Source organism: Hyperolius riggenbachi, chromosome 9, assembly GCF_040937935.1.
Source record: "Hyperolius riggenbachi isolate aHypRig1 chromosome 9, aHypRig1.pri, whole genome shotgun sequence".
NCBI lineage: Eukaryota > Metazoa > Chordata > Amphibia > Anura > Hyperoliidae > Hyperolius > Hyperolius riggenbachi.
The window spans coordinates 165,232,000-165,259,601 of NC_090654.1; the positions used below are offsets into that span (position 1 = coordinate 165,232,000).

General features: G+C 43.8%; 1 protein-coding gene across 4 annotated transcripts in view; it reads right to left on the bottom strand.

Annotated features, from left to right (window-relative positions):
* CHDH (choline dehydrogenase) overlaps nucleotides 1–27,602 on the bottom strand; it is a 64,102-nt gene that overhangs the window by 20,352 nt on the left and 16,148 nt on the right. For 3 of the 4 annotated variants that reach the window (XM_068253662.1, XM_068253663.1, XM_068253664.1), the window contains 4 exons: nucleotides 19,758–20,508; nucleotides 19,509–19,660; nucleotides 15,748–15,877; nucleotides 11,641–11,775 (listed from right to left, as the gene is read on the bottom strand). In XM_068253662.1, coding sequence (XP_068109763.1) covers nucleotides 11,641–11,775; nucleotides 15,748–15,877; nucleotides 19,509–19,660; nucleotides 19,758–20,508 — 1,168 coding nt within the window. The remainder of the gene's footprint in view (nucleotides 1–11,640; nucleotides 11,776–15,747; nucleotides 15,878–19,508; nucleotides 19,661–19,757; nucleotides 20,509–27,602) is intronic. The other variant, XM_068253665.1, reaches the window with a different exon arrangement.

Sequence of the window (27,602 nt, forward strand, 5' to 3'; positions counted from 1 at the left end):
TGCGGGGCGCTTACGTGGGAGTACGCGGGGGGCGTGGTCGGAGATCAAGGCAAGTGCGGCTACTATAAGAACGCCGCTATGGCGTCTTAGTAATGTGCTCCTCGCTGTCCGCCTTTGAGAAGGCCGTTAGTAAACAGCGAAACATGTCAGGCTATCTCACAGCGCGCTAGCTCCGCCATCTTGCCATCTGGGACTCTTTACTACCATCATTTTTTGAAACCGCCAATATACAGCTGGATTGGTAACTATATATACATGCATGCATGATCTACAAATTCATGGCTGGACTTTGACTTTGAACATTGGAACTTTGCTGGTATAACAAGTCATGCCATTCGCAGAAACCTGTTCAATCATTGTATCAATGTTCTGAGCTGCTTTCAAATATTTTACAACTGGTGGACACTGAGAATTGGACTTTTGCTGGCACCATACTCTCTGGCTTTTCATTGCTTTATGCATTTATGAATTTTATGAACTTGATATCATTGTCATGAATCGAGGATTTTTCCACAATGGTTTCATGCATGTTTTTTCAGCCAGCCAATATTCAGTGAGAAGCATCTCAGTTTAATTTTTGGGGACTGCAGCCCCTTAGTTATTACAGGGATCTAGAGTCTTAGTGGCAATTTTTGGCGGAGTTGTGACATATTTTAACAATGTATGTATTATGGTGTTTTGTTTTGGTTAAGCCTTAGGGTTTTTGTATGTGATTTACTAATAAAGATATTTATTGATTTTCATGCACCCAAGAGCCAATTCTCTTTTTTTTTTGCTTTTCATATTTATTGTTGGCAGGATGCATGAAACGTTATTATTATATAGGTGATTATTATTATTAAGTTTATAGCTCTTATTCAATCCCAGGTCTCCTTTTGAGTAATTTACATTGCACATTGTAATACCCATCACTGCATATACCTACCTGTTGTGTTCAGTGCACCTACCTACCTACGTGAGGGCACGCAGTGTGATATACCACTCCGTGCATACCTGTTAATTGCACCTGTGTAAGTGCACATTGTATTAGTCAAGTCAGTGCATACGTTTCACTTCATACCCCCGATATGGACACAACAGACAAAGCAGGCAGAGGTAGAGGCAGACCCAGAGGAAGGCCACCCGGCAGGTCTGTGCGAGGTGATGTTGATGTGATTTCGTGCGGCCCTGGCCCAAAGTACAGTGCTCAGAAGAAGGCACGTCCCATCAACTCCCAAAACTTTCAGGACGTGGTTGACTATTTAACACAGAGCACCTCATCTTCCGCAGCCACCAGCGCTACTACAAGTACCACATCCATTGCATTTGACATTTCGCAGGAGTTAATTGGTGGGGAATTAACTGATTCACAGCCATTATTTTTACAACCAGATGAAGGCACTAAGCAAGTTACACCACCTCATATGTCTGAGTTAGGCGGCGACACTATGGACGTACTGTGTGAGGAGGATGATGATGAAGTACCTGCTGTTGGTGCAGTTTTGGAGGTGTCAGAGGCAAGTGAAGCTGGGCAGGATGATTATGATGATACGGATCCCACATGGGTTCCTAATAGACAAGATGACCTAGAGGACAGTTCAGAGAGGGAGTCAGAGAGGAGTAGGAGGAGACGAGTTCCTGAAAGAAGCATGTGGAGCTTGTCGTCAGAAACAGCTGGTGGCAGTGTCCGGCGCCATGTATCGCCACCTATGTACAGCCAGCCAACATGCCCTTCAATGTCAGCTGCTGATGCCACCATAGTGCCATCACCCCAGGGGGGCTCAGCAGTTTGACATTTTTTAATGTGTCTGCCTCAGATCGGAGCAATGCCATCTGTTCTCTCTGCCTCCAAAAATTGAGCCATAGAAAGGCCAACACTCACATAGGGACAAGTGCCTTACGAAGGCACATGGAGAAAAGGAACAAACTGCAATGGGAAGAGCACCTGAGCAAAAGCAGCACACAAAAGAAAAGCCACACTCCTCCTGTTCCTCCTTCAGGTGCAGCATCTTCAGCCGCTTTGTCCCTTGCACCTTTACAGCCACCCTCCTCCACTCCGCCCCTGCCCTTGAGCGGTTCCTGCTCCTCTTCCCACAGCAGCCAGGTGTCCATGAAGGAAATGTTTGAGCGGAAGAAGCCAATTTCTGCCAGTCATCCCCTTGCCCAGCGTCTGACAGCTGGTGTGGCAGAACTGTTAGCTTGCCAGCTGTTTCCATACAAGCTGGTGGACTCTGAGGCCTTCTGTAAATTTGTGGCCATTGGGACACCGCAGTGGAAGATACCAGGCCGCAATTATTTTTCTAAAAAGGGGATACCCAAACTGTACCGTGACGTTGAGAGGCAAGTGGTGTCATCTCTGGCACACAGCGTTGGGTCAAGGGTCCACCTGACCATGGATGCCTGGTCTGCCAAGCACGGTCAGGGCAGGTACATAACTTACACAGCCCATTGAGTCAACCTGGTGACCGATGGCAAGCAGGGAGTATGTGGCTGTGCAGCGGACCAACTTGTGACACCTCCACGGCTTGCAGGCAGGCCTCCTGCCACCTCCTCTCCTCCTGCTACATCCTCCTCCTTGGCTGAGTGGCACTTCAACTGTACTGGTGCTGCGATCTCCTCTCCAGCTACAAACCCCATTTCCCCAGGGCCTATGCTGCATGCCAGGTACGACGGTGTCATGCCATATTAGACATGTCTTGCCTAAAAGCGGAGAGTCACACTGGACCAGCTCTCCTGGCTGCTCTTATCAAACAGGTGGATCAGTGGCTGACCCCGCACCAGCTGGAGATTGGCAACATGGTGTGTGACAATGGCAGCAATCTCATTTCCGCGTTGAATTTGGGAAAGCTGACACATGTACCCTGCATGACACAGGTGCTGAATCTAGTAATTCAAAGATTTGTGTCAAAGTACCCAGGCTTAGAGGATGTCCTGAAGCAGGCCAGGATGTTGTGTGGGCATTTCAGGTGGTCTTACACGGCCATTCAGCGGAGAAAGAACTCGCGAGTGAGACGCTTGATATGTGATAGCCCGACTCGCTGGAATGCAACCCTGGTCATGTTCTCTTTCCTGCTAGAACAGGAGAAAGCCGTCACCCAGTACCTGTACAATTACAGTAGAAGGACACAATCTGGGGAGATGGGGATGTTCTGGCCCCCGAACTGGACACTGATGCGAAATGCATGCAGGCTCATGCGGCCGTTTGAGGAGGTGACCAACCTGGTGAGTCGCAGTGAAGGCACCATCAGCGACTTGATCCCATACGCTTACTTCCTGGAGTGTGCCGTGCGTAGAGTGGTGGATCAAGCTGTGGAGGAACGTGAAGAGGAACAGTTAAGGCAGGAACAGTTGTGGGAGCAATTTACATCAAAATCAGATGTTTCCTTAACACCTGCGGCAGCACAGAGGGGGGAGGAGGAGGAAGAGTCGTGTGGGGAAGAGGAGTCAGACTCTGATGATGAGGAAGGTGTTTCTTTGGAGGAGGAGGCGGCGGCAGAAGAACAACCACAGCAGGCGTCGCAGGGGGCTTGTGCTGCTCGACGTTCCCATTGTATTGTTCGTGGCTGGGGGGAGGAGGAGGACTTACCTGACATCACTGAGGAAGAGCAAGAGTAGATGGATAGTACGTCTGCATCCAACATTGTGCAGATGTCGTCTTTCATGCTGTCCAGCCTGTTGAGGGACCCCCGTATAAAAAAACTCAAGGGGAATGAGCTGTACTGGGTGGCCACGCTACTAGACCCTCGGTATAGGCACAAAGTGGCGGACATGTTACCAACTCACCAGAAGGCAGAAAGGATGCAGAACATGCAGAACAAGCTGGCAATATGCTTTACAATGCGTTTAAGGATGATGTCACAGCACAACGCAATAAAGGTGCCACTGCCAGTAATCCTTCTCCCATGTCCACGCAGGCAAGGACAGGACGCTCCAGCAATCTCATGGTAATGTCGGACATGCGAACATTCTTTAGTCCAACGCCTCACCTTAGCCCTTCCGGATCCACCCTTCACCAACGCCTGGACCGTCAGGTAGCTGACTACCTGGCCTTAAGTGTGGATGTAGACACTGTGAGCAACGATGAACCCTTGGACTACTGGGTGCGCAGGCTTGACCTGTGGCCAGAGCTGTTCCAATTTGCCATTCAACTTCTTACTTGCCCTGCCTCAAGCGTCCTGTCAGAAAGGAACTTCAGCGCAGCAGGAGGCATTGTCACTGAGAAGAGAAGTCGCCTAAATCACAAAAGTGTTCAGTACCTCACCTTTATCAAAATGAATGAGGCATGGATCCCGGAGGGCTACTGCCCGCCCAAAGACTAAGTCAGTCCCCACACACAGCATCTCTGCCTGCACGCCGTGTGACTGGCTGCCTGCCCCAAGACTAAGTCGCTCCCCACACAGCATCTCTGCCTGCAGGCCGCTTGACTGCCTTCTCTGCCACCACCAACAGGGTCCAGGACACCAGGCGGATTCCTGAATTTTTAAGGCCGCTATAATCATTTTTCTGGTGCGTGTACATGCCTGCCTAATTTTTCTGGCTGCACTGCAGCTGCAACAACAAAACAAAAGGCATGTACATGTGCCCATTCCCCTCCGTGATCATTACCTTGCCACGGTGAAGGGGCTTGCGTATCACAACGAAGCAATAACCGGGGGGTGGCACACCAAAGATAATAAGGTTGTTGTTTCATTGTGGACAGACCAAATTTGATCAGCTGGACAGTCACTGTTGTTCTATCATTGAGCTACCACAGCCCGGCGACCATATGGGCTTGAAAACCGCCACGGCCTGCACTTTGGCCATGGTGCTCACCAGTCCAGCACGGCCGTCACTACGAAAACAGCTGTTTGTGGTGCGTTACACAGTGAGTTTGTTGTGTCAGTGTGAAGTAGTACTTTAATTACACTCCCTGATTGATGTATACACATGCAAGATGTTTTAAAGCACTTTAGGCCTGCAGAAACAAACAAGGCACAAAAAGATCCGGGCACTAGCTCTACCGTAGAACAACCACCTTTAATTACATCCCCAGCATCCCCATAACACAAGTGACAAAAAGCCTGACAGCCGTTTCGCGGGATAAAAGGCCCGCTTCTTCAGAGGCTAATAAGGGTGTATTATTAGCCTCTGAAGAAGCGGGCCTTTTATCCCGCGAAACGGCTGTCAGGCTTTTTGTCACTTGTGTTATGGGGATGCTGGGGATGTAATGAAAGGTGGTTGTTCTACGGCAGAGCTGGTGCCCGGATCTTTTTGTGCCTTGTTTGTTTCTACTGGTATCCGATATCTGGAGGTACAGCTCATTCACCTATACCCTCAGAGCCATCTGTCATCTAGTGCTGATCAATCCTTCTTTTGTTTTACACTTTAGGCCTGCAATTTAGCATTTAATGTGATTTCTGCCCTTAAAACGCTGCTTTGCATTCCCATCCGGATTTTTCCTGGGGAGGCGAACTTTGAAAACTAGAAAAATGTATGCTGGCCACAAAAGTGATGGAAAAGATGTTTCAAGGGGTCTAACACCTGGAGGGGGGCTCCAGGTGTTAGACCCCTTGAAACATCTTTTCCATCACTTTTGTGGCCAGCATACATTTTTCTAGTTTTCAAAGTTCGCCTCCCCATTGAAGTCTATTGCGGTTCGCGCAATTTCGCGTGAACCGAATTCCATCTCTACTCTGCACATGTGCCCAAACCACCAGCACTCACCCATACATACTCTCTGTTAAAGCCTCTTGAGCCAGACAGAGGTGCCTAGCTCTTCTACTGACCACATATGCTATTACTATTGCCTGACGAAGCGGGATCAAACCTGCGAAATGCGTTGCATTGTCCCCTGGAGTATGTAAATAAACTTCTTCTATTTAACAAATACATTGGCAATTTTTGTGTCTGCTTGGAGGAGGTAAGTCCACCACTGCCTCCTCAACTTTTTAGATACTTTTATCCTTTTGACGCCTCTGTATCCATACTAGGCCTCGTTCACATCAGGGCCGTTTCTGTGCGCTTTCCACAGCGCACTGCCCTGTGCGATCAGCAAGGTATTCATTTTTCCATGTAACTGAATGTAGCTGGTTCACATCTATGCGCTGCGCTGAGCAGCGTTACAGAAACGTAGTGTTGCATGCATTTCTGTGCGCTGAGCTGTAAAGCGCACAGCAATGCAAGTGAATGGGTCCGCTTTTTTAGCGCATAGAAGCGCGTACAAGCGCATAGAAGCGCATGCGTTTTTTACCCCTAATTGGAGAAAAAAATACATTTACATACAAAAACAAAGTTTTATTGACAACTGCTGCTGCTACAGTAAGCAAAACGTGCTTTAAAGAAGCGCAGCGCAACGCATAGAAACGCGGACTAAAGCGCGCACAAGCGCATGCGTTTTTTACCATGCGCTTTAACACGTTTTTCAGCGCAGCAGATGTGAACGAGGCCCTACACTCTTGAGACAGGCTATACAGGAAGACACAGAGGAGGGCACAGCAGGAGATAATTATTGCAACAGGTAGCTTCTCCAACACTTTCAGCATCAATATCATTTTGTGTGCATATAATAAAGGCTCTGGTTAAAAAGAGTGCCATATATAAACAATATTGAAGTTATCGTTTAGTAAAATGGGCACCAGGATATGCCATAAAATATTGTTTATAATACTTATATTCTACTATTTCCCACTTTAACCTCTATTTTTATGTTTAGGAAAATGAGCACCAGTAAAAGTGATAAAGATATTTTACTACATGAATGAAGTAGTAATAACGGTAAATTAAACAATATTTTAATACTTACCGATATTTTACTATAACCTAACCTCTCCCTACTAACACACGGAACCCTCCCCTGTTAATGCCTAACCGTAACCACTACCCCCAGTGGTTCCTATCCCTAAGACCCACCTGGTAGTGCCTAGCCTTAACCAGGTGGTCTTTTTGATTCTATGTTAAATACTGTAAAACCATAAACAATCATATATGAATTTATATTACACAAAGGAAATGGGGGATTAAGGTTAGGTGCCCTCCAGGAGATGGTTAAGGTTAGGCACAGTGATCCAACAGAATAGAAAAAGCAGTGGTGCACATCCAGATAAAACTTCACTTTTATTAATTTAGCTTAAAAATCCAACGGCAGCACATTATCCATTGTAACAGGTAGAGAGGTAGAAGCAGTGAGAGGTCTACAGCTGTTTCGCAACGAAAACAATGTGGCACTTCATTAAGACAAACTTCCCCCACAAATGACATCCCTTAAATAGTTTCCTACCTTCTAGAGCAGGAAGGCCCAAAAGACACCATTGCTCAGCTGTCTAAACCCATTGGAACGCATGCCGGCGGCAACTGGTGACTTCCTCTCATATGGAGCGCATTTTCGGGATGCGTACATGCGTCACTTCTGGAATGCATACAGTTACGCGGAAAAACATATGCGTAAACCAACGTTGGCCCGCAACACATGTGTACATATGTCACTACCGGAACGTATACCAATACGCATCCAAATCTCTTTTTTTCTCCATTTAGTTACATAGTTATTTGGGTTAAAAAAAGACATACGTCCATCAAGTTCAACCAGAGAACAAGTACAACACCAGCCTGCTCCCTCACATATCCCTGTTGATCCAGAGGAAGGCAAAAAAAACCTTACAAGGCATGGTCCAATTAGCCCCAAAAGGATAAAAATCCTTTTCAACTCCAGATGGCAATCAGATGATATCCCTGGATCAACATCACTGGGCATTACCTAGTTATTGTAGCCATGGATGTCTTTCAACGCAAGGAAAACATCTAAGCCCCCTTTAAATGCAGGTATAGAATTTGCCATAACTACTTCCTGTGGCAATGCATTCCACATCTTAATCACTCCTACTGTAAAGAACCCTTTCCTAAATAAATGGCTAAAACGTTTTTCCTCCATGCGCAGATCATGTCCTTTAGTCCTTTGATAAGGCCTTGGGAAAAAAGCTCATCCGCCAAGCTCTTATATTGCCCTCTGATGTATTTATACATGTTAATTAGATCCCCTCTAAGGCGTCTTTTTCTCTAGACTAAATAAACCCAGTTTATCTAACCTTTCTTGGTAAGTGAGACCTTCCATTCCTCGTATCAATTTTGTTGCTCATCTCTGCACCTGCTCTAAAACTGCAATATCTTTCCTGTAATGTGATGCCCAGAACTGAATTCCATATTCCAGATGTGGCCTTACTAGAGAGTTAAACAGGGGCAATATTATGCTAAATATTTGTATATTTATGCATTTTAAATGTTTTTTCCTACTATTGATTATAGGTATGGACCATGGTATATGCTACACTGGGTCCTCCAATAATGTGGGGTGGTGAGTGAATTCAATTTATGAAGATAAAATCCGTTAATATGTACAATTTAGTGCATTTTTCCTCCCCCATTTGGGAATCCTCTGTTGGCATGAACCGTGTTCTATTAATTAATATCCAAAATGTGTGGTTTTACTATGTTTAGATACTGTCTTTTCCTCTCATTTGGATGATTAAGTCTACAATAGATCCAGTAGGTGGCACTTTAGCGCATAATGGGAGTAGGTATGCATAATTCTTATGCGTCCGCATGTTTTCACTAATTCGAATATTTGTGTTCCTTGCATGTCAGCTATAGTTCACGTAAATGTTTTTCCGCGTTTCACGCATATTTGTATGTGCTCCGGTGGTGATGTATGTATGCATGTGTCACGGGCCAACGTCGGTTTACGCGTATGTTTTCCCGCATTTTCCGCGTAACTGTATGCGTCCCGGAAGTGACGCATGTATGCATCCCGGAAATGCACTCCAAATGAGAGGAAGTCACCATTTGCCACCGGCATACGTTCCATTGGGTTTAGACAGCTGAGCGATGGTGTCTTTTGGGCCTTTCTGGTCTAGAAGGTAGGTAACTATTTAACCAGTTCAGGACAATAGGCTTACACCCCCCCCCCCCCCCCCCCAGTGACCAGGCTATTTTTCACTAATTAGGCCACTGCAGCTTTAACCACTTGAGGACCGCTGTGTGGAACCCCCCCCCCCCCCCCCCCAAAGACCAGGCTATTTTTTACTTAATTAGCCACTGCAGCTTTAAGGCCAAGCTGCTGGGCCGCACAACACAGCACACGATTAATCCCCCCCTTTTCCCCCCACCAACAGAGCTCTCTGTTGGTGGGGTCTGATCGCTCCACAGTTTTTTATTTTTTTTAAATAAATATTTATTTTATTTATTTTTTAATAAATTTGGCTTTTTTTAACATGTCCTTTCCTCTGCTCCCAAACCCGCTAGCCAATCAGCGTGATCGGCTGTCATAGGCTTCAGCCTATGACAGCCGATCACTCCCCAGCCTATGGAGGGGACAGCCGTGTCACATGGCTGTCCCCAGTACAGCGGTGCTGCAGATCGCAGCGCTGTACATGTAAATAGACGGCGATTACGGTGTCTAACAGTCTCCTGAGTGGCGATCGCTGCTCGTAGACTGAAGGCGGGGAGGAGCTCCGCCCCCCAAGCAGGAGATGCGCACGCAGCCTGCGCGCGATCTCCTGCAGTAGCCGGCTCCAGGACCTGACGCCAATTGGCGTTAAGCGGTCCTGGGGATGCCGCCGCGTTCACGCCCATTGGTGTGACGCGGTCGTTAGGTAGTTAAGGCCTCGTTCACATCAGGGCCGTTTCTGTGCGCTTTCCACAGCGCACTGCCCTGTGCGTTCAGCAAGGTATTGGTTTTTCCATGTAACTAAATGTAGCTGGTTCACATCTATGCGCTGCGCTGAGCAGCGTTACAAAAACTTAGTGTTGCATGCATTTCTGTGCGCTGAGCTGTAAAGCGCACATCAATACAAGTGAATGGGTCCGCTTTTTTAGCGCATAGAAGGGCGTACAAGCGCATAGAAGCGCATGCGTTTTTTACCCCTAATTGAAGAAAAAAATACATTTACATACAAAAACAAAGTTTTATTGACAACTGCTGCTGCTACAATAAGCAAACCGTGCTTTAAAGAAGCGCACAGAAACACGCACTAAAGCGCGCACAAGCGCCTGCGTTTTTTACCACGCGCTTTCACACGTTTTTCAGTGCAGCAGATGTGAACCAGACCTAAGGGCTCGCTGCAGGGCCGTACAACTCAGTATACAAGTGATCCCCCCCCTTTTCTGCCCATTAACAGAGCTTTCTGTTGGTGGGCTCTAAACCCTGCTGATATGTTTATTTTATTTATTTTTGTTGTTTATTTACGTTTTATTTTTAAATAAACTTCACTTTTTTTTTAATCTTTTCTTATTTCCACCCTCCCTCCCCCCGCAACCCAATGACAGCGATCGGCTGTCATACGCTTCAGCCTATGAGAGCTGACGCCTTTGTGCCTCCAGAGGGGACAGCCGAGTGACACGGCTGTCCCCAGTACAGAGCTGCCTTAGATCGCAGTGCTGTACATTGTAAATAGATGGCGGTTTCGCTGCCTAACGGCCTCCTAGCAGCGATCGCTGCTGGGAGACTGATAGCGGAGCGGAGCTCCATCATTCAAGCGGAGCTCCTGCAAAGCCCCGCCCCAGGACTCGATGCCAATTACATGGTTGTCTAGAGGTGTTATTTGTGGGGGCAGTTTGACCTGATGAAGCACCACTTTGTTTTCAGCGCGAAACAGCAGTAGACCTCTCACTGCCTGCACCTCTCCCCGTTACAATGGAAAATGTGCTGCTTTTTGATTTTTAAGCTACATCAATAAAAGTGAAGTTTTATCCGGATGTGAGCCACTGCTTTTTATCTTCTGTTGGAATACTGTGACTTCAATTGGTGAGTTGCACTCTGGGGTGAGTAGCCTGTTCCTGTGCACTATACTGTCGTATGTCTTATGTAATGCTGCAGCGATTGGAGAGATTTGGAGAGTAATGTAAATTGTTTTTTTCTGAGAAGGCATAGGGAACAGTTCTAGAAACAATTATTTGTTAAATAATGGGTTATTGTAATTGATACATTTGGTATGGAAATGAAAGTTAAAGATAACAAGCGATATAGTCGTTTTATATTTACGCGGCACCTTTTCTATACACTTGGCGCCAATAAAGAAAAGATTTGCATTGATGTGAATGGGATACCCTTTTTAATAGACACCATTATTACATATTAGCATGCAAAAAAGGTGAAGCGCTCAACAGCACTTCCACGTTATGGTTTGACAAAAAAATTCTCCTCAAAATGACAGATATTGATTCCCAGCAAAATGACAGGTAATATATCACAACACTAATCTCATAATCCATACATACCACAGTATTAAAATACCATGATTACACAGCATTAATATTAAATAATAGAAAAGTCCACCTGTGAAAGGAATAAGGTAATTTTATATATATATCAACCATTAGCTTCCACCGAGATGCACAATCTGATTGTGTTGGTAGCTTCACCTTTTTTGCATGCTAATCTGATAGGGTGGTGACACCCCCCATGGTGTAGCGATCCAGCACTTTACACAATAACTGGTTGAGCCAATTTCTGTAGGCAATATGATATAAGCCCTTGCTGTAGCTGCACTAGTGAGGAGGTGTAGGTTGGAGGAGCGCACAGGCCACTTATTTAAAACCATTATTACATACAATAGGTAGGTCTTAAATGATAGTTACTACTTTGCTTTCTCTGTTTGAATTAAGTTCTGCTTCAGTTAATGTAAAACTCACCGGTGAACTTCACCATCCACTCTATGCCAATCTTCAACATTTGGAGAGGTTTTTGTGCTCTGTACAATGTGACAGGCTTGGTGCACATCTGCTGGATGTAGACTTCAAGGTGGTCCTGCAGGTTCTGTCCCACACCTAGAGTAATGACATTCAGGAGACTAGACTGTGCTATTTATATAAGTAGTGCAAAGAGGTTGAAAAGTCAATGGGGGGGATTTATTAACCCCTTGGCGGCATGATTCTTTCCGGTTTTTAGAGTCTAAAAGTGGTAAAATATTTTTGCACCCTTTCAGACCCTAAAACCGGGAAAAAAATCATGCTGCTAGGAAGATCTGCAGCAGCTCAACACTCACTCACCTCCCTGGGATCCAGCGCTGCAGTTTTCCCTCTGTTCTCCAGGTAGCGCTGTAACCCTATAGTGAGATTGCCATCTGTCGCCATGACGACAGATGGCAATCTCACCAGGGGGAAGCAGAGCCTCGGAGGAGAGGAAGAAGAAGGGTGGCCGACGTCGGGATCCCCCGGGAGGTGAGTGAAAAACACCTGCTGCGTACATTGCTCTGCATAGACCTCCACCGGCTACCACATGTTCAGCTCGGGGTTACCGCTCCTAGCATGTTTTTTCCACCCCGAGCTGTACTGGTGATTTCCGCTAAGGATGTTAAGAAAGGTTAACAAAACTGAAACAGTTGCCCAGAACTACTAATGAAAATCTGTTATCTTCTTTCTATTCACAGCTGAAACTGATGTACTGCTTTGGACAATAGATCCACCTATGCTTCGGGTTTCTGTGCACCTGTCTTTATAACCATGTGAGTGCATTATTATGTGTAACTGATGTCTCTTTGTAGGACCAAAGACATACTGTAGGTTAATCGGTTCAACCCGTGCTAGATCTGGTACGTGAAGTTCACTTGCTGTGCCTTTAAATATTCTGACAGGCTTACCATCCAGACCATTTAAATAGCCAGGTGCTGCCAGGGATCGAGCACTTGACATCCTTTGTGTTTGTATTTTTGGGAAGTAGTTTCCAGGGGTGGTTTACCTGGTGTTTAAGGCACTTTGGGGTTGGGGAGGGGTGGAACTGCCTGTGCTGCTTCCGTACCCTTGCTGTGTAGCTTGTGGGTAGTGGTCCCAGGTGGTGTGAGTGCTTGGCACCCAGCCTGTATTGCTTGGAAGCTTAGAGGTAATGTAGCTCCTAAGTCACATAGCTTAGGTTAGGGAGGGACATGAGTCAACCTGCACGCGTTGTCCCTGATAATCACATAATTTGATTATTATGTGTAACTGATGACTCTATCTAGGATGGTTCAGCCCTTACTAGATCTGGTACTTCAGGTGCAGCTACAGATCTGGTACTGTAGGTGCAGCTACACCTGCTATGCCGTTAAATATGCTGAAAGGCTTTCCTACAGACCATAAAAATAGACAGGCATTGCTTGGGAGTGAGCAACTTGCCATCTTTTTTTGTTTGCACCTGTCTATATAACTCAGCTCCATTGTCTTGAAAGGCTCATACACTGATGATGTACTGATAAAACATGAAGCTTAGCCTATGGCTCAGTACACATAAGCATTAAATCATACCTGAAGTAAGAGAGATATGGATGCTGACATATTTATTTCCTTTTAAACAACGCAGATTGCCTGGCAGTCTTGCTGAGCCTTTGTCTCAAATGCTCTTAGCCATAGTCCATGAAGCATACAAAGCAGATGATTCTAACTGAAGTCTGCCTGGATTAGCTGCATGCTTGTTTCAGGTGTGTGATCAGACACTACTACAGCCAAAGAGATCAGCAGGACTGCCAGGCAACTGTTATTATTTAAAAGGAAACAAATATGGCAGTCTTCATATCTCTCTCAGCTCAGGTGTACCGTACTTTAACCACTTCGCATGCAGACCTTGTTTCCCCCTTATAGACCTCAGCAGTTTTGACATTTTAGCTATGTCCTTATTTAATCAGCATTAACGTTATTCCTACTTATAACATTTAAATTAAATATATGTTTTTTTCAAGACTAACTAGGCTTCCATTGTATGGCATTTTTTTCCCTCAAACAATTTTATTTTCTATACATTTTAATAGGATAAACAGGAAAAAAATAGAAAACAATGAAGTTACAGAGGATGTAGATATACTGTAGTGGTGGAAAAAAGTAGTTAAAGGGAATCTGAAGTGAAAATAAACGCATTGCATGTGTAGTACAGCTTAAGGTGGCTATACACTGGTCGGTTTGCCATCAGATCGACCAACAGATAGATCCCTCTCTGATCGAATCTGATCAGAGAGGGATTGTATGGCTGCCTTTACTGCAAACAGATTGTGAATCGATTTCAGCATGAAACCGATCACAATCTGTGGAGCTGCTGCCGCCGCCGCTCCCCCGCCAGCTATACATTACCTGATCCGGCCGGCTCGAGTCCCCCGGTCTCCGCTGTCTTCTTCTCTGCGCTCGGCTCCAGCTTCACTGAACTTCCTGTCCGGGGAAGTTTAACCACTTGAGGACCGCAGTGTTAAACCCCCCTAAAGACCAGGCTATTTTTTCCCTAATTGGGCACTGCAGCTTTAAGGCCAAGCTGCAGGGCTGCACAACACAGCACACGAGTGATTCCCCCCCCCCCCCTTTTCCCCCACCAACAGAGCTCTCTGTTGGTGGGGTCTGATCGCTCCAATGTTGTTTATTTTTTTTTTATATAAATATTTATGTCATTTATTTTTGAATAAAAATGACTTTTTTTCCCCCCTGCTCCCTCCCTCCCTTCACCAACCAATCAGGGTGATCAGCTGTCATAGGCTTCAGCCTATGACAGCTGATCACTGCCCAACCTATGGAGGGGACAGCCGTGTCTCCAAAGCGACGATTACCGCTCGGAGACTGAGGCGGGTCGGAGCTCCGCCCCCCGAGAAGGATATGTGCGCGCAGCCTGCGCGCGATCTCCTTCAGTAGCCGGCTCCCGGACCTGACACCAATTGGCGTTAGGCGGTCCCCCACACACGGCTGTCCCCAGTACAGCGCTGCTGCCGATCGCAGCGCTGTACATGTAAATAGACGGCGATTACCCCGTCTATCAGTCTCCCGAGCGACGTTTGCCGCTCGGAGACTGAAGGCGGGCCGGAGCTCCGCCCCCCGAGAAGGATATGCATGCGCAGCCTGCGTGCGATCTCCTTCAGTAGCAGGCTCCAGTACCTGACACCAATTGGCGTTAGGCGGTCCTGGGGCTGCCGCCGCGGCCACGCCCATTAGCATGGAGCGGACGTAGAGTAGTTAAACAGTAGAGGGCGCTCTACTGTTTAAACTTCCTGCCGGGACAGGAAGAAGTGAAGCCTGCCGGACTCGGAGCCCAGCGGAGAAGGAGCAGCGGTGACAGCGGGGACATGCCCCGGCAGAACAGGTAATGTATTGCCACTGTATTGCGTTGGTCGTCGGGCATTCTAACGACGCTATCGACGCACTCCCGACCCGCCAGTGATTGAGCAAAATCTTCCGCATGAACAGGAACGACGGTAACGATCGATTTCGGTCGGAAATCGATCGTTCGGTCAACGTTTGCGCAATGATTTCACAGCAGATTCGATCACAGTGATTGAATCTGCTGTATATCGGCGGGAAAATCATTAGGTGTATGGGCCCCCAAGAAATAGTAGTAGCACAGGAACCAGTCTCATATTATTTTGAGTACAGGAAGAGTTAGGAAACTTCATTTGTTATCTATGAAAAAGAACTTCTCTGAGTCCTCTGACCTAACTTGGGTTGCTGTTTTCTGAAGCACTTCAAAGAAACAGTGACAGGCAACTTCAGATAAGATTTTTACTGCATGGTTGAAAGAGTCATTAGCCCTGCTCTGTTTCATAGTTTAAAATACAGTGTGGTTTGTAAACTGCAAACATGATAGAATGATGCAATGCTACAAAAAAAAAAAAAACTACATACCTGAAAATAAGAACATGAGACTCTTTTATTTGCTGCTAATGTTCTATGAATTATCCATACTACACATACAATTCATTATATAATACTTTTTTCCGCTTCAGTGTCACTTTAAGGAAAACAATGTATTTGAACTTTAAAATGTATCCTTTTTTTTAAATTAGATGTACGTATTACCTGAAAGGGGAACAATCACTGGGATTCCTAATTTTTTTAGGTCACTGGCATCTCCGATTCCAGACAGCATGAGCAGTTGGGGAGAGTTTATGGCTCCCCCACTCAGTATCACTTCCTTGTTTGCAAATGCCTGTAAAATGGCAATTTTAAGAATCAGTTCCAGCACGTATTGCTCATTCAATCCCTTAGTTAGTATTGGCGCTTTATCAAATCAAAAGTAGAATCACATTTACAAAGTTTTTGTCATGCTTATAACTCAGGCGCATAGCATGGCCCTGTGTTTATTAATCCTCTGATATATTGCAACAAGAATTGAAAGTAGACGCATCAGGATTCTATTTCAATAAATATTTAACTGAACATTAGACTATCTGGCTGTAGATTACAGGATTAGTATGAGGCCCAAAATATCTTGCTGAGATCCATGCGACATTAAGTTGAACACCTGGTAGGCTTCCTCAAATCTTGCAACATGCAGGATGCTTTTGATGCTGGAAGTCACTGTCACAGCACATCAGCATGCGACTGCACCAGGGGGCCCTTGGACCAGAGGGGCTCAGTGCGGGCCCTCCCTCAACCTCAGCATTAGCTCTTCAATGGGGCTATGCTAGTAATATTCACTTCTATAAGTGATACTCTCTTCACCTCAAAGGGTTTTTCCTCTTAAAAAAACAGAGCAATTTTCACCCGTCAGCGTTCCTTCCATTCATTCACCTATAACTTTATTACTACTTATCACAACAAAACAATCTATATCTTGTTTTTTTCGCCACTGATTAGGCTTTCTTTAGGGGGTACTTTTTGCTAAGAATTATTTTATTCTAACTCAGTTTTAATGGGAAAATCTTAAAAATGCATTATTTCTCAATTTTCGGCCATTATAGTTTCGAAATAAAACCTGCTACCGCAATTAAAACCCACACATTTTATTTGCCCATTTGTATCGGTTATTGCAATGTTTAACATTTTTCCCTAGTACAATGTATGGCGCCAATATTTTATTTGGAAATAAAGGTGCATTTTTTCAGTTTTGCGTCTATCCCTAATTACAAGCCCATAATTTATAAAGTAATTGTAGTATACAGTTTTTGACACAGGAGACCTGCGTTCGAATCTTAGCTCTGCCTGTTCAGTAAGCCAGCACCTATTCAGTAGGAGATCTTGGGCAAGACTCCCTCACACTGCTACTGCCTATAGAGCGCATCCTAGTGGCTGCAGCTCTGGCGCTTTGAGTCCGTCAGGAGAAAAGCGCAATATAAATGTTCTGTGTTTGTTTGTGTTTGTGTTAGTACCTACGCCCCTGCACAGAGTTGTGGCATTTTGCAGGGGCGTAGTTACTCGTTCCGGGGGAGGGGAAATGGTTAAATAAAGAGAAAAGAGACTAGCACTGCGGTCATGGGATTAAAATGGAAGTGGCTCTGGGGTATGGATCAAAAATGGGGGGTTTGCAGCCTTCTGTGTGCTCAAGATGCTGAAGTCAACACATACTTATATCATCACAAGAAGAAACATTCATCCGGGACTACACTTAAAGCGGTATAAAACCCTGACATAATATTCAATAAAAACATTGTTTTCCTACTTTTTATATGCCATGCGGTTATCATATTTGCATTTGTGCATAGGTATTATTATTCATTTAAAAATTATACGTTCCCAAAAGTACAGTTTTTTGCTTTGAGAGCTGAGTTTCTGTCTGCGTCCAGGAGCTTCTCCATAGTCAGAGAATGTGTCACATTCCTCACTTGATACAATTAAGCAAACACAAGATAACATTATCTACATTTCAGATGCGTCCACATTTCTCTGCACTGAACTTTCCAGCCCTGTGTGTAACCCTTTGAATGCTGTTCTAGTAAAAACAAATGCTGGTTGTATATAATATGCTGTAAATAATTTTTTAGAGCAAAGAAGAAATGCTGGGTTTCATTTCGCTTTAAGGCCATTTCTTCTTTCATGTTTATTGCAAACAGTCCTTAAAGTTATTCAAAAATGACATTGTTTCCATACATGATAGGACCATCAAGGGTATGTCATATTGTCATGTATGGAAACAATGTCATTTTTGAATAACGGTAAAGGGAACCTAAACTGAGAGGGATATGAGTGTTTCCATTTAAACAATACCAGTTCCTTATCAGTCCTGTTGATCTCTTTGGCTGCAACAGTAGCTGAATCACACACCTGAAACAAGCATGCAGCTAATCCAGTCTGACTTCAGTCAGAGCACCTGATCTGCATGCGTGTTCAGGGGCTGTTGCTAAAAGTATTAGCGACACAGGACAAGCAGGAGAGTCAGGCAACTGGTATTATTTTAAAAGGAAAAATCCATATCCTTCTCAGTTTAGGTTCCCTTTAAGGACTGTTTGCAATAAACATGAAAGAAGAAATGGCCTTAAAGAGACACTGAAGCGAAAAAAAATGATGATATTATAATTTGTATGTGTAGCACAGCTAAGAAATAAATCATTAAGATCAGATACATCAGTGTAATTGTTTCCAGTACAGGAAGAGTTGAGAAACTCCAGTTGTTATCTCTATGCAAACAAGCCATTAAGCTCTCCGACTAAGTTAGTCCTGGAGAGGGCTGTTATCTGACTTTTATTATCTCAACTGTTCCTGGACTATTTACTTTTCCTCTGCTAGAGGAGAGGTCATTACTTCACAGACTGCTCTGAAAGACTCATTTTGAATGCTGAGTGTTGTGTAATCTGCACACATTGTAGAATGATGCAATGTTAGAAAAAACACTATATACCTGAAAATAAAAGTATGAGAATATTTTCTTTGCTGCTAATCTTCTAGTAATTATTCATAGTACACAACCAATTCACTAAATCATATTTTTTTTTTTGCTTCAGTGTCTCTTTAAGTGTAGTGCCGGATGAATGTTTCTTCTTGTGATAATATCCACTTCTATATATGCTTTGAATAGAACCCCCTTGGCGTTCTGATTCTTTCTGGATTTTAGGGTATAAAAGCAGTGCAGTTTTTTTTGCACCCTTTCAGACCCTAAAACCTGGAAAAAATCATGCTGCCAGGGAGAGCTGCAGCAGATTTTCAATCACTCACCTCCCTGGGCTCCAGCGCTGCAGTTATACCTCCATCCTCCGGGTGGCACTGAAACTCTAAAGTGAAATTGCCGGCTGTCATCATTACGACAGCCGGCGATCTCACCAGCAGGAAGCAGAGCCCCGGAGGAGAGGAAGAAGAATGCCGGCCGACGTCGGGATCCCCGGGAGGTATGTAGAAATGCTCCCGCTGCGCGCATTGCTCTGCATACAGCCTCCGGCGGCTACCCCGAGCAGAGGTCGGGATTACCGTTCTTAGCTGCGGTTTTCCGCCCCGACCCTAGCTCAGGATAACCGCCAAGGAGGTTAACAAACTGTTCCCTTCCTCTGCTTACGCCTCTCATACTGTGGACATCCTTGGCAGGTTTTGTTGCATCATATGAATTATGTATACAATGTTTGGGGGGCCCAATGTACAACTTGCACTGGGGCCCAAAGCTCCATAGCTACGCGGCTACGCCACTGTCACCAGCTTTCTTATCTTGTATTTCACACTATGAAGAATTCACTGAGTAAATATCAAATACCTGATGTATTTGGATAGAAGTGGGACTTCTGGTGAGAAAATGTCACCCCTGTCTACTGCTAGTAATTCAGCTAGCTCATTATGCCAAATACCCCATTTTGTTGTAAAAACATTTTTCTAATATAAGTTTTGAAATGTTCACAGTGGAATTCAAGGTCTGTTACCTTTTTCTTGCGTCCGTCCTGCACATACTCCACACCAATAGCTCGCAGTCCTTGGAAAATAATTTTAGTGACAAGAGTCTTCTCCTGTACAGAGACATTAGGACGGGACATTGCAGGGCGCAGGTAGGCACTGGCTGTGCTCCATCTCTGACCTCAACAATATGGTTTTTAATTAGATAACGTGTATAAAAGGTCAAAAATAGTTTTAATATCCATATATGACTTAATTTAAACAACTTTATTACTTACCTTTGAATATAGTCATGTCCATCCAGCCAACTCCTTCTTGTTGATATCCATTCATGTCCTCAGTAAATGGGTATCCTGCTTGTTTGGCTGCTTCAATAAATGCATGGTGGAGAGGATGGTTGGTCTTGCCTCTTGAGACATGTAATGGTCCATTGCCCCCTCTGTAGTCATCAGGCCCCAGTTCATGGGTCTGGGCCTTCTTGAAGTAAGGTAAGCAATGAGCGTAATCCCAGCCTGTGGCACCTTGGGCATTCCATCGATTATAGTCCTCTGCATGTCCTCGAATATAAACCATAGCATTCAATGACGAGGAGCCACCCCACACTCTCCCTCTGGGCCAGTACATCACTCTGTGGTCCATGTGTTCTTGGGGCTCAGTGTGATAAAACCAGTTGTATGTATCATCACATAAGTTGTACATCAATGCAGCTGGCATATGTATCTTCCAGGAAAGTCTCTTACAACCAAACATAAGATCTTTGGGTCCAGCTTCTAAAACCAGCACAGCATTGTCAGAATTTTTAGACAGCCTATTTGCCAATACACAGCCAGCTGATCCAGCCCCAACAATGATGTAGCTGAAAGAATCCTTATTATTACAAGAATGAGTAGAAAGCTGGCCACAATTCAGAACTTGTGTATTGCATCCAAATAGCAGTTTTATCTTGTGCAGACCAAGATACAAAGAACTTAAACATTTTGAATTTGACCTCATTTTAAGCACTGAAGCCATCTTGTTTGATATATGATGCTAGAACGAAAACAAAAATAGATATTAAAGGGAAATGCCCCTTTTCTTGAGAAGTCACATATACAATAAGGTGACTGTAAAAACAACTGCCGGAATTGGGAAAACAGACAGGCCAGGAGGGAACGTGTAAGCAACACAAACACTTTAGTACAAAATATTTCTGGTACAAGGCTGCCACCACCCCTTTTATCCGGGAAAAAAGGAACCCAATCTGACTATTCTAAACCTGCACATAAAATCAGTAATACACCCTATTGTTATGATTATTGATTTATAAGATGCCAACTTGTTCCCTAGTCTGAAACAATACAATACTACAGGTAGAGAAACTTCGGAAAATCTACGGTGCTCAAATCAGGCATGTAGCTGGAAAAATGACCTTAATTATTGTAAATTAAATTATTGTAAATGTATGTATGTAAATGTATAAATAATTAATATACTGTATACATACAATTATTATAAGTAACAATTATGGAGTCGGTAACCACAGTGTAAAATAAAAGGGAAAACAGAGAAAATGAATACTTAAGGTTTTGGAAGAAAGATGTCCTTTGTGTGAAAATCCAAGCAAAATGAAAAGTTCCTTTGTTTCAAAAGTCAGTCAAAATGGAAAGCTAGCCTGAGGTTCTCGGGCTCTGCCCATGCTGCTAGAGGTTAACCGACCCCTTACATTTGGGATGCTTTGACTTGATCCCAGGCAATTAAAAGACACACTGTCATCTAAACATAAGACTCTTTCTGAAGTAACCCCAGGTGTTTTGCACTCTGCTACGCCTAGACATGCAATCTGGATTGTAACGTGAATGCCAATCAGTGTATTCCCTAACCCTGTCCTCAAGGCCCACCAACAGTCACATGTTTTGTGGAAATCCACAGAGGTAGATCATCAGCTCTGCTGAGACACTAGTTACCCCACCTGTGCATCTTTGTGGTTTCCTGCAAAACATGTACTGTTGGTGGGTCTTGAGGACAGGGTTGGGGAACTCTGGTGTAGAAAACCAATTGTGATCGCGTTTTCCGATTGGGTCTGCTCTGTTGCTCAGGCACAGACAGTTCACGCCTGCATAGTAAAGCGGCCCCACTCTGGCTCGGCTATTCCCGTCGTAGCCTGAGCAGAGAGCCAATGCTGTGCCTACGCCTGAAGGCAAAAGTAAATATTATTGTCTGCTTGGCTTTGGGCTGCCAGCGCTAGATCGGTCTGGCGGAGGAATCAGGGGGAAGCCTCTTTAGGATCCAGAGGTTTCTCCCGCCCGAGGTAAGTACCCCCAGGGGCACTCTTTTTCTTACAAGTTTACTTTAAGCTCAACTTCAGGAACAAACGTCTAGTCACTCAGGAGCAGAGCATATTCTTAATTGTGTAGAAGTTCCTTGATTAACTTCAGTTAACGCAAACCTAAACTGAAAATAAACTCAAGAGAATATTCATTTTATGTGTACAGTAACTGTATATAGAATTTTGCTGGTGTCTCATATTCTTATTTTCAATTTAAAGGGTCACATTGTAACTGAAGCATGGCAAACAGCCATGCCAGTGTGATATAAAATCTGGGTCATTCATCCCCTCATTGAGCTTTTGTTATCAGGATTTTTTATTCAGCCAAATAAAAGTGTTTTGTTTCTATTTACTTGTTAGAGGAGCAGCCACCGCATTTGGGTACCATTTGACTGACTCATTAATTTTCATAGGTAACACACTGGTAAATGAACACTCACTCAACAGATCACTTGGCCCTAGACTGTTGCCCAATGGGGTTGAGTCTCAAACACCCTGCAAGCTTACATTATTGCAGGAAGTGGTCTAAGACTGTGCTGTCTACTCTGCCACCATGCAGCCAAGCAGCAGTTCCCCTCCTGCCCATAAAATCTACTATCTGCTCCAATTACGAACTATGAAAATACTATGCTTTGCAATTTTTTATACCATTTATGATGGTGAACACTTTCAGAATGAATGTGATGCTAAAACAAGTCACATACTTTAATTCCTCCAACAGACTTTCAACAATGATTTACTGTATAAAGTTATTGTTCACACCTATTATAACTTATTAACCTGCGTGCCATCAACAAATGTGAGCAAAGTTTATTGACAGACAAGTTTAGAGCAGTCATGATGTCTGGTAACTTAATGGTCACTATCACAAAAATGTTTTTAAACATTTTAAATACAGTACTGTACATTTCTCCAAATGTAAAATTGCACTTTAAATTAATTTTCTACTGTATAGTCACAAAAGATAGTAAAATTCTGACAGATTTTGCACTAGTCCATATCCTCACAGGGGATTCTCAGGATTTCCTTTTATTACTCATCACTCCCTGGAAAGGATTAATACTGAGATGATTGCAAGCCTTCCTTCTGGCTTGCACACTATTCTGGCTGTTGGACTCAGCAACTACCATTCAGTAAGTGCTTTTGAAGATAAAAGAAAGAGAGAATCTCCCATGAGGAAATCGACTAGACAAAAACCTGTTAGACTTTTACTACCAACAGTACTGTGAGGCAGGGAACACACTTGCTGGATTTGTGAAAAATTTCCACACAAAAACATGCACTGCTGCACTGGTCATTATAGTCAATGGCCTGCTCAAGAATTGCATGTTGTTCTCATTTCACATTTTCCCCACAATTTAAAATCGGACTCCCTTCTGCTTTTCTCCGCACGAGTTTCCAGTTACAATATATTTTCCTCCAATACAGAAAATTGCTAAATAATGCAGAATATCACATATGGAAAAACATGATTGCGATTGTGATCACAAAGTGGCAGAGACCCTGAAATGCTAGGACATTTGTGTTTCCTGTCTGAGTGACGGTGACATAGAAAAAAAGTAAGTTATAGTGCATTTTACTCTGGGACAAATACATATGTCTTATATATATGCATTCATATATACCGTATTTTTCAACATTTAAGAAGCTCCGGAATAAAAGATGCACTTAGGTTTAGAGGGCAAAAAACATGGGAAAAAAAATACTAAACCTGGTATGTCCATGGTACAGGAGTGTCTTGTAGATATTGTCCCCTAATTATTGTGTCCCCCTTGTACCTCATGTCTCTCCTTCTGTCCCTTCCGTGTTCCCTTTTGTCCCCCCTTGTGGTTCCTCCGCTCCCCCTGAATAATGTAAAGCAGCAGCAGCAGCAGCTTGGCTCACCTAATCCATCTGTTTCAGCAGCGATCAGAGATCTCTCCTCTCTTGCACTCTTCCCCTATTACGACTTCTGCTGATGACGCGAGTGAAGGAGAGGTCTCTGATTGCCACTGGAACCGATGGATTAGGTGAGCCGTTATGCCGCTGTTTTACATTATTCAAGGGGAGCGGAGGAGAACACAAGGTAGAACTGAGGAGGACACAGGGGGAATGGAGGAGGACACAAGGGAACAATACTAGGAGTGCCCGACATCGTGGCAGGTCGGCAGTTTCTATTAGCGTTTGTAAGTCAGGGACTCCCTGTATTTGGCATATAAGACGCAGTGACTTTTTGTCCTCATTTTTGGGGGAGAAAAAGTGTGTCTTATATGCCGTAAAATATGGTAATTCAAGTTTTACAAATATTCTTGATAGTGGTCCTTTTCTTTTACTCCTTTACATTTCAGTTCTACACTCTTGTTAATATACAGTATCTTACAGAAACAAATATGCAATGTCTAAACTGACAGAATTGCTTCATGTATGCTCTCTAAGCTAATCCTACATAATAAAACCTTTGTGTCCCTGCGTGTGCTGTCTCTGTGTAGCTGGTCCGTGCTTTTTGCTACTGCACATGTGCACAGCACGGACCCAGCCTCACAGAGACAGGAGGATGGAGACGGGGCCAGGGAGCCGAGCAAGGGGCGTGTGAGCGGGCGGCCGGATGTGCGGCTGGTGAGCGGGCGGCAGAGTGTGCAGCGGTCGCGCGTGGCGGCGGGCGTGCGCGCCCAGAAACACAGACCTAGAGCCCGTTTTTAAACGGGCTTAGGTCTACTAGTCCTGTAAGAATTTATTATTTTTTGCAAATAGCTTGCAGCACTTGATCCTCTTCTCTATGTTAATATGGTGGCCACTAATGATCCAATTTTTTTTATCCAATCTTGCCATGCCTATGTAATGTAAGGGAGTTCCTAAAAGTATCCATTCAATAAATCTAATCAGTTTACCCTTCTACTACATAGATTTGGTAAGATTGGACAAAAAATATTGGATCATTAGTGGCCACCTCTTACATTTGAAAGCTCTTCCTACATTTCTCTAATGAAAAAAATGCTGGTTGATAGAATACACATACAACACAACCATGTAATATCAAATGTATGCTTCCATGCAGAGTAAATACACAGGTGTTCAGGTGTTAGGTATTATCATGTGTCTGAATAGAGAGGAATATGGAGGGAGATGTCTTAAGTTCAGGCCTAGGAAAATACAGTTTGTGGAAAAAGTGCAGTAAGAGTGACAAGTAACATGTCAGTAAAAATGTGTTATTTTAGAGCTAAATTCCGCAAAAAAATAAATTCATAATTAAAAAAGAGCGCTTTTTTTTCATCCTTAATTACCGATTTTTTTTATCACCTGTAAGTACCTGGTGCTATTTTTCACTTCACATCCAATTATATGTAGTCTAGAGCCATTTGCACGTTACATCTCTGGAGGAACCTGCCATCTACTGGAGGATGTTGTGTGGTACGGGAGGTATATCGACGACCTGTTGTTGATTTGGAAGGGAGATGTCTCGCATGTCGGTTCTCTGGTAGAGTACCTCAACAGTAATGATTTGAATCTCCAGTTCACTTATGCGGTAAACAAGGACTCCATCAGTTATCTTGACTTAATGTTGAAAGGTGACATTGGCCGGGGAAGTATTGTGACCACAACGTATAGAAAACCATGCAGTGGCAACACTACTTTGAGGGCAGACAGTTGTCACCCTATTCACACCATTCGTGGAATACTAGTAGGGGAATTTATCAGGGCTAGAAGAAACTGCTCTGAAGAACACAATGTGCCACAGGAGTTGGACATTGTGGAGACTCGCTTGAAAGCTAGGGGGTACCTAGTCAATCTTTCTGGACAACGGGACCCTGGACCCTATAGACCCACTTTTGTCACCACCTATTCAGCAGAATATAAACAGGTTACTGTTATTCTTACTAGGTATTTCCCAATCCTAGAAGCTGATACTGGCCTTTCACAGTTTTTAAAGAATGGTGTGAGGTTTGCGAGCAGACGTGCTCCGACTTTAGGACAAATTTTGTCCCCAAGTATGTTTAATTCTGGGTCTGTTTCTGGAACATGGCTGTTCACTGTTGGCTCCTTTAAATGTGGCATTTCCACTTGTAAGTATTGCTGTGTCCACAGAAGATCTAGCGTGGCTGTCCCTGTCTCAAGTGGCCGTAGCTATAAGATTAGAGAATTTATTAACTGTGGTACAAGGTATATGGTATACCTTATTACTTGTGGTGCATGCTCCTTACAATATGTGGAATGCCCCAACACGGTCGCTGAGACAGAGAATAGCAGAGCACTATTTAGGGGCTGGCTGGCAAACCTCGAATATCACTAATGTGGTGAGACATTTTTGTGATGTTCACGGGGGTGATATGACAAGTTTCTCGTTTCATGGAATTGAGAGGATTGTACCATCTAAGAGAGGGGGTGATTTATATCAAAGGCTGTTGCGAAGGGAGGTCATGTGGATATTTCGTTAAATACTAGAATTCCACATGGTTTGAATGCCAGGTGAGACCTGGCCCTTATAACGTGACCCGTGCCTTGTCCCAGGCCTTCCTCCTTTCCAGACCTTATGCCCTCCTCCATATGTCATTGAACCTTTGCCTTTTGATCTTTGTCCCTAAAATATTGACTTATAGAAATTGGGTTTTCCCATTCCTCCCCCTTTTTCCAATTTATGTTTGTTCCTTGGCATTTTCATTTTTAAATAATTTTGTACATTTTATATTTTGTATGAGATTGGATGAGGATGAAGGAGGTTTTCATTATACCTGTCCATTTTAATATGGCCACCCTCTTTATGCGCGGGCATGTGGGCGGTCCCTACACATGGATACCTCCATTTATGTGCTCTCATTGCCATTCTAGCATTAGCCATGATTAAAAGAACATCATCGATACCCAAGTGTTCTAAAATGACAGTGTGCAAATAATGTCTAAGTAGCTGTGTAAACATTTTCCTACATTTCATGTTAAATATCAGAGGCAAAAGCTGTAATTTATTGAGGGTAGGGTTTAGCTATATTGGGACAAATCAATTGCAGAAGGTGTGTCTGCCTCAATGCACAGCCAGAGTTGCATATCAGACTACAGAAAGAAAATATCAAACATATCAAACTCTGAAAGCAAAAACAGTATGAAAAAGCTGTGACAATTAGTTACATTTCCTCTGCTCTCTTCAGACATTTCAGTCAGAAACACAGGACACAGGAGCTGCAGCTGTTGGGAGCTCTCTTCTCTGTCACACACAGCTACACATAGAGTTAACTGATCAAGTGTGAGGGGAATTTCCCCTCTCCTCATGGCTCAGTCAGCCGTCAGTTTTGGCGTCAGTAAAGTTTGAATGTATTTTGATAACAGTAAACAAAGAAGTTGCTACTAAAATGTATACACCAGTACTTAGCAGCACTTCCCAAACAATTCCTGTGTCAGTTGAAAAAAATATGTGAATCGATAGTATTCCTTTAAAGTGGTCTAACACCCAGCATTTCAACTTTGCTTTAAAAGATTGCTTACAGCTTAGAAACTATTATGCCCGATTTTTTTTTTAGCAGAAATTCACTGAATGGGTTAAACATGACATTTTAGTGTTGCATTTAGATAGAAATCCACATCCGTGCTGAGGTTTAGATACAAATGTATCTATTTACAATCTAAATAAACAAACGCCTCTCTGAGAGAGCACAGAGAGCTTCCCAGACAGGCTTTTCAGAGGTCTATTTGCATTCCAAACAAAGATACATTTGTATCTAAACCTCAGCACAGATGCGGAATTCTAGCTAAATGCAAAACTAAAATGTCATGTTTAACCCATTCAGTGAATTTCTGCTTAAAAAAAAATCTGGCATAATAGTTTCTAAGATTGTAAGCAATCTTTTAAAGC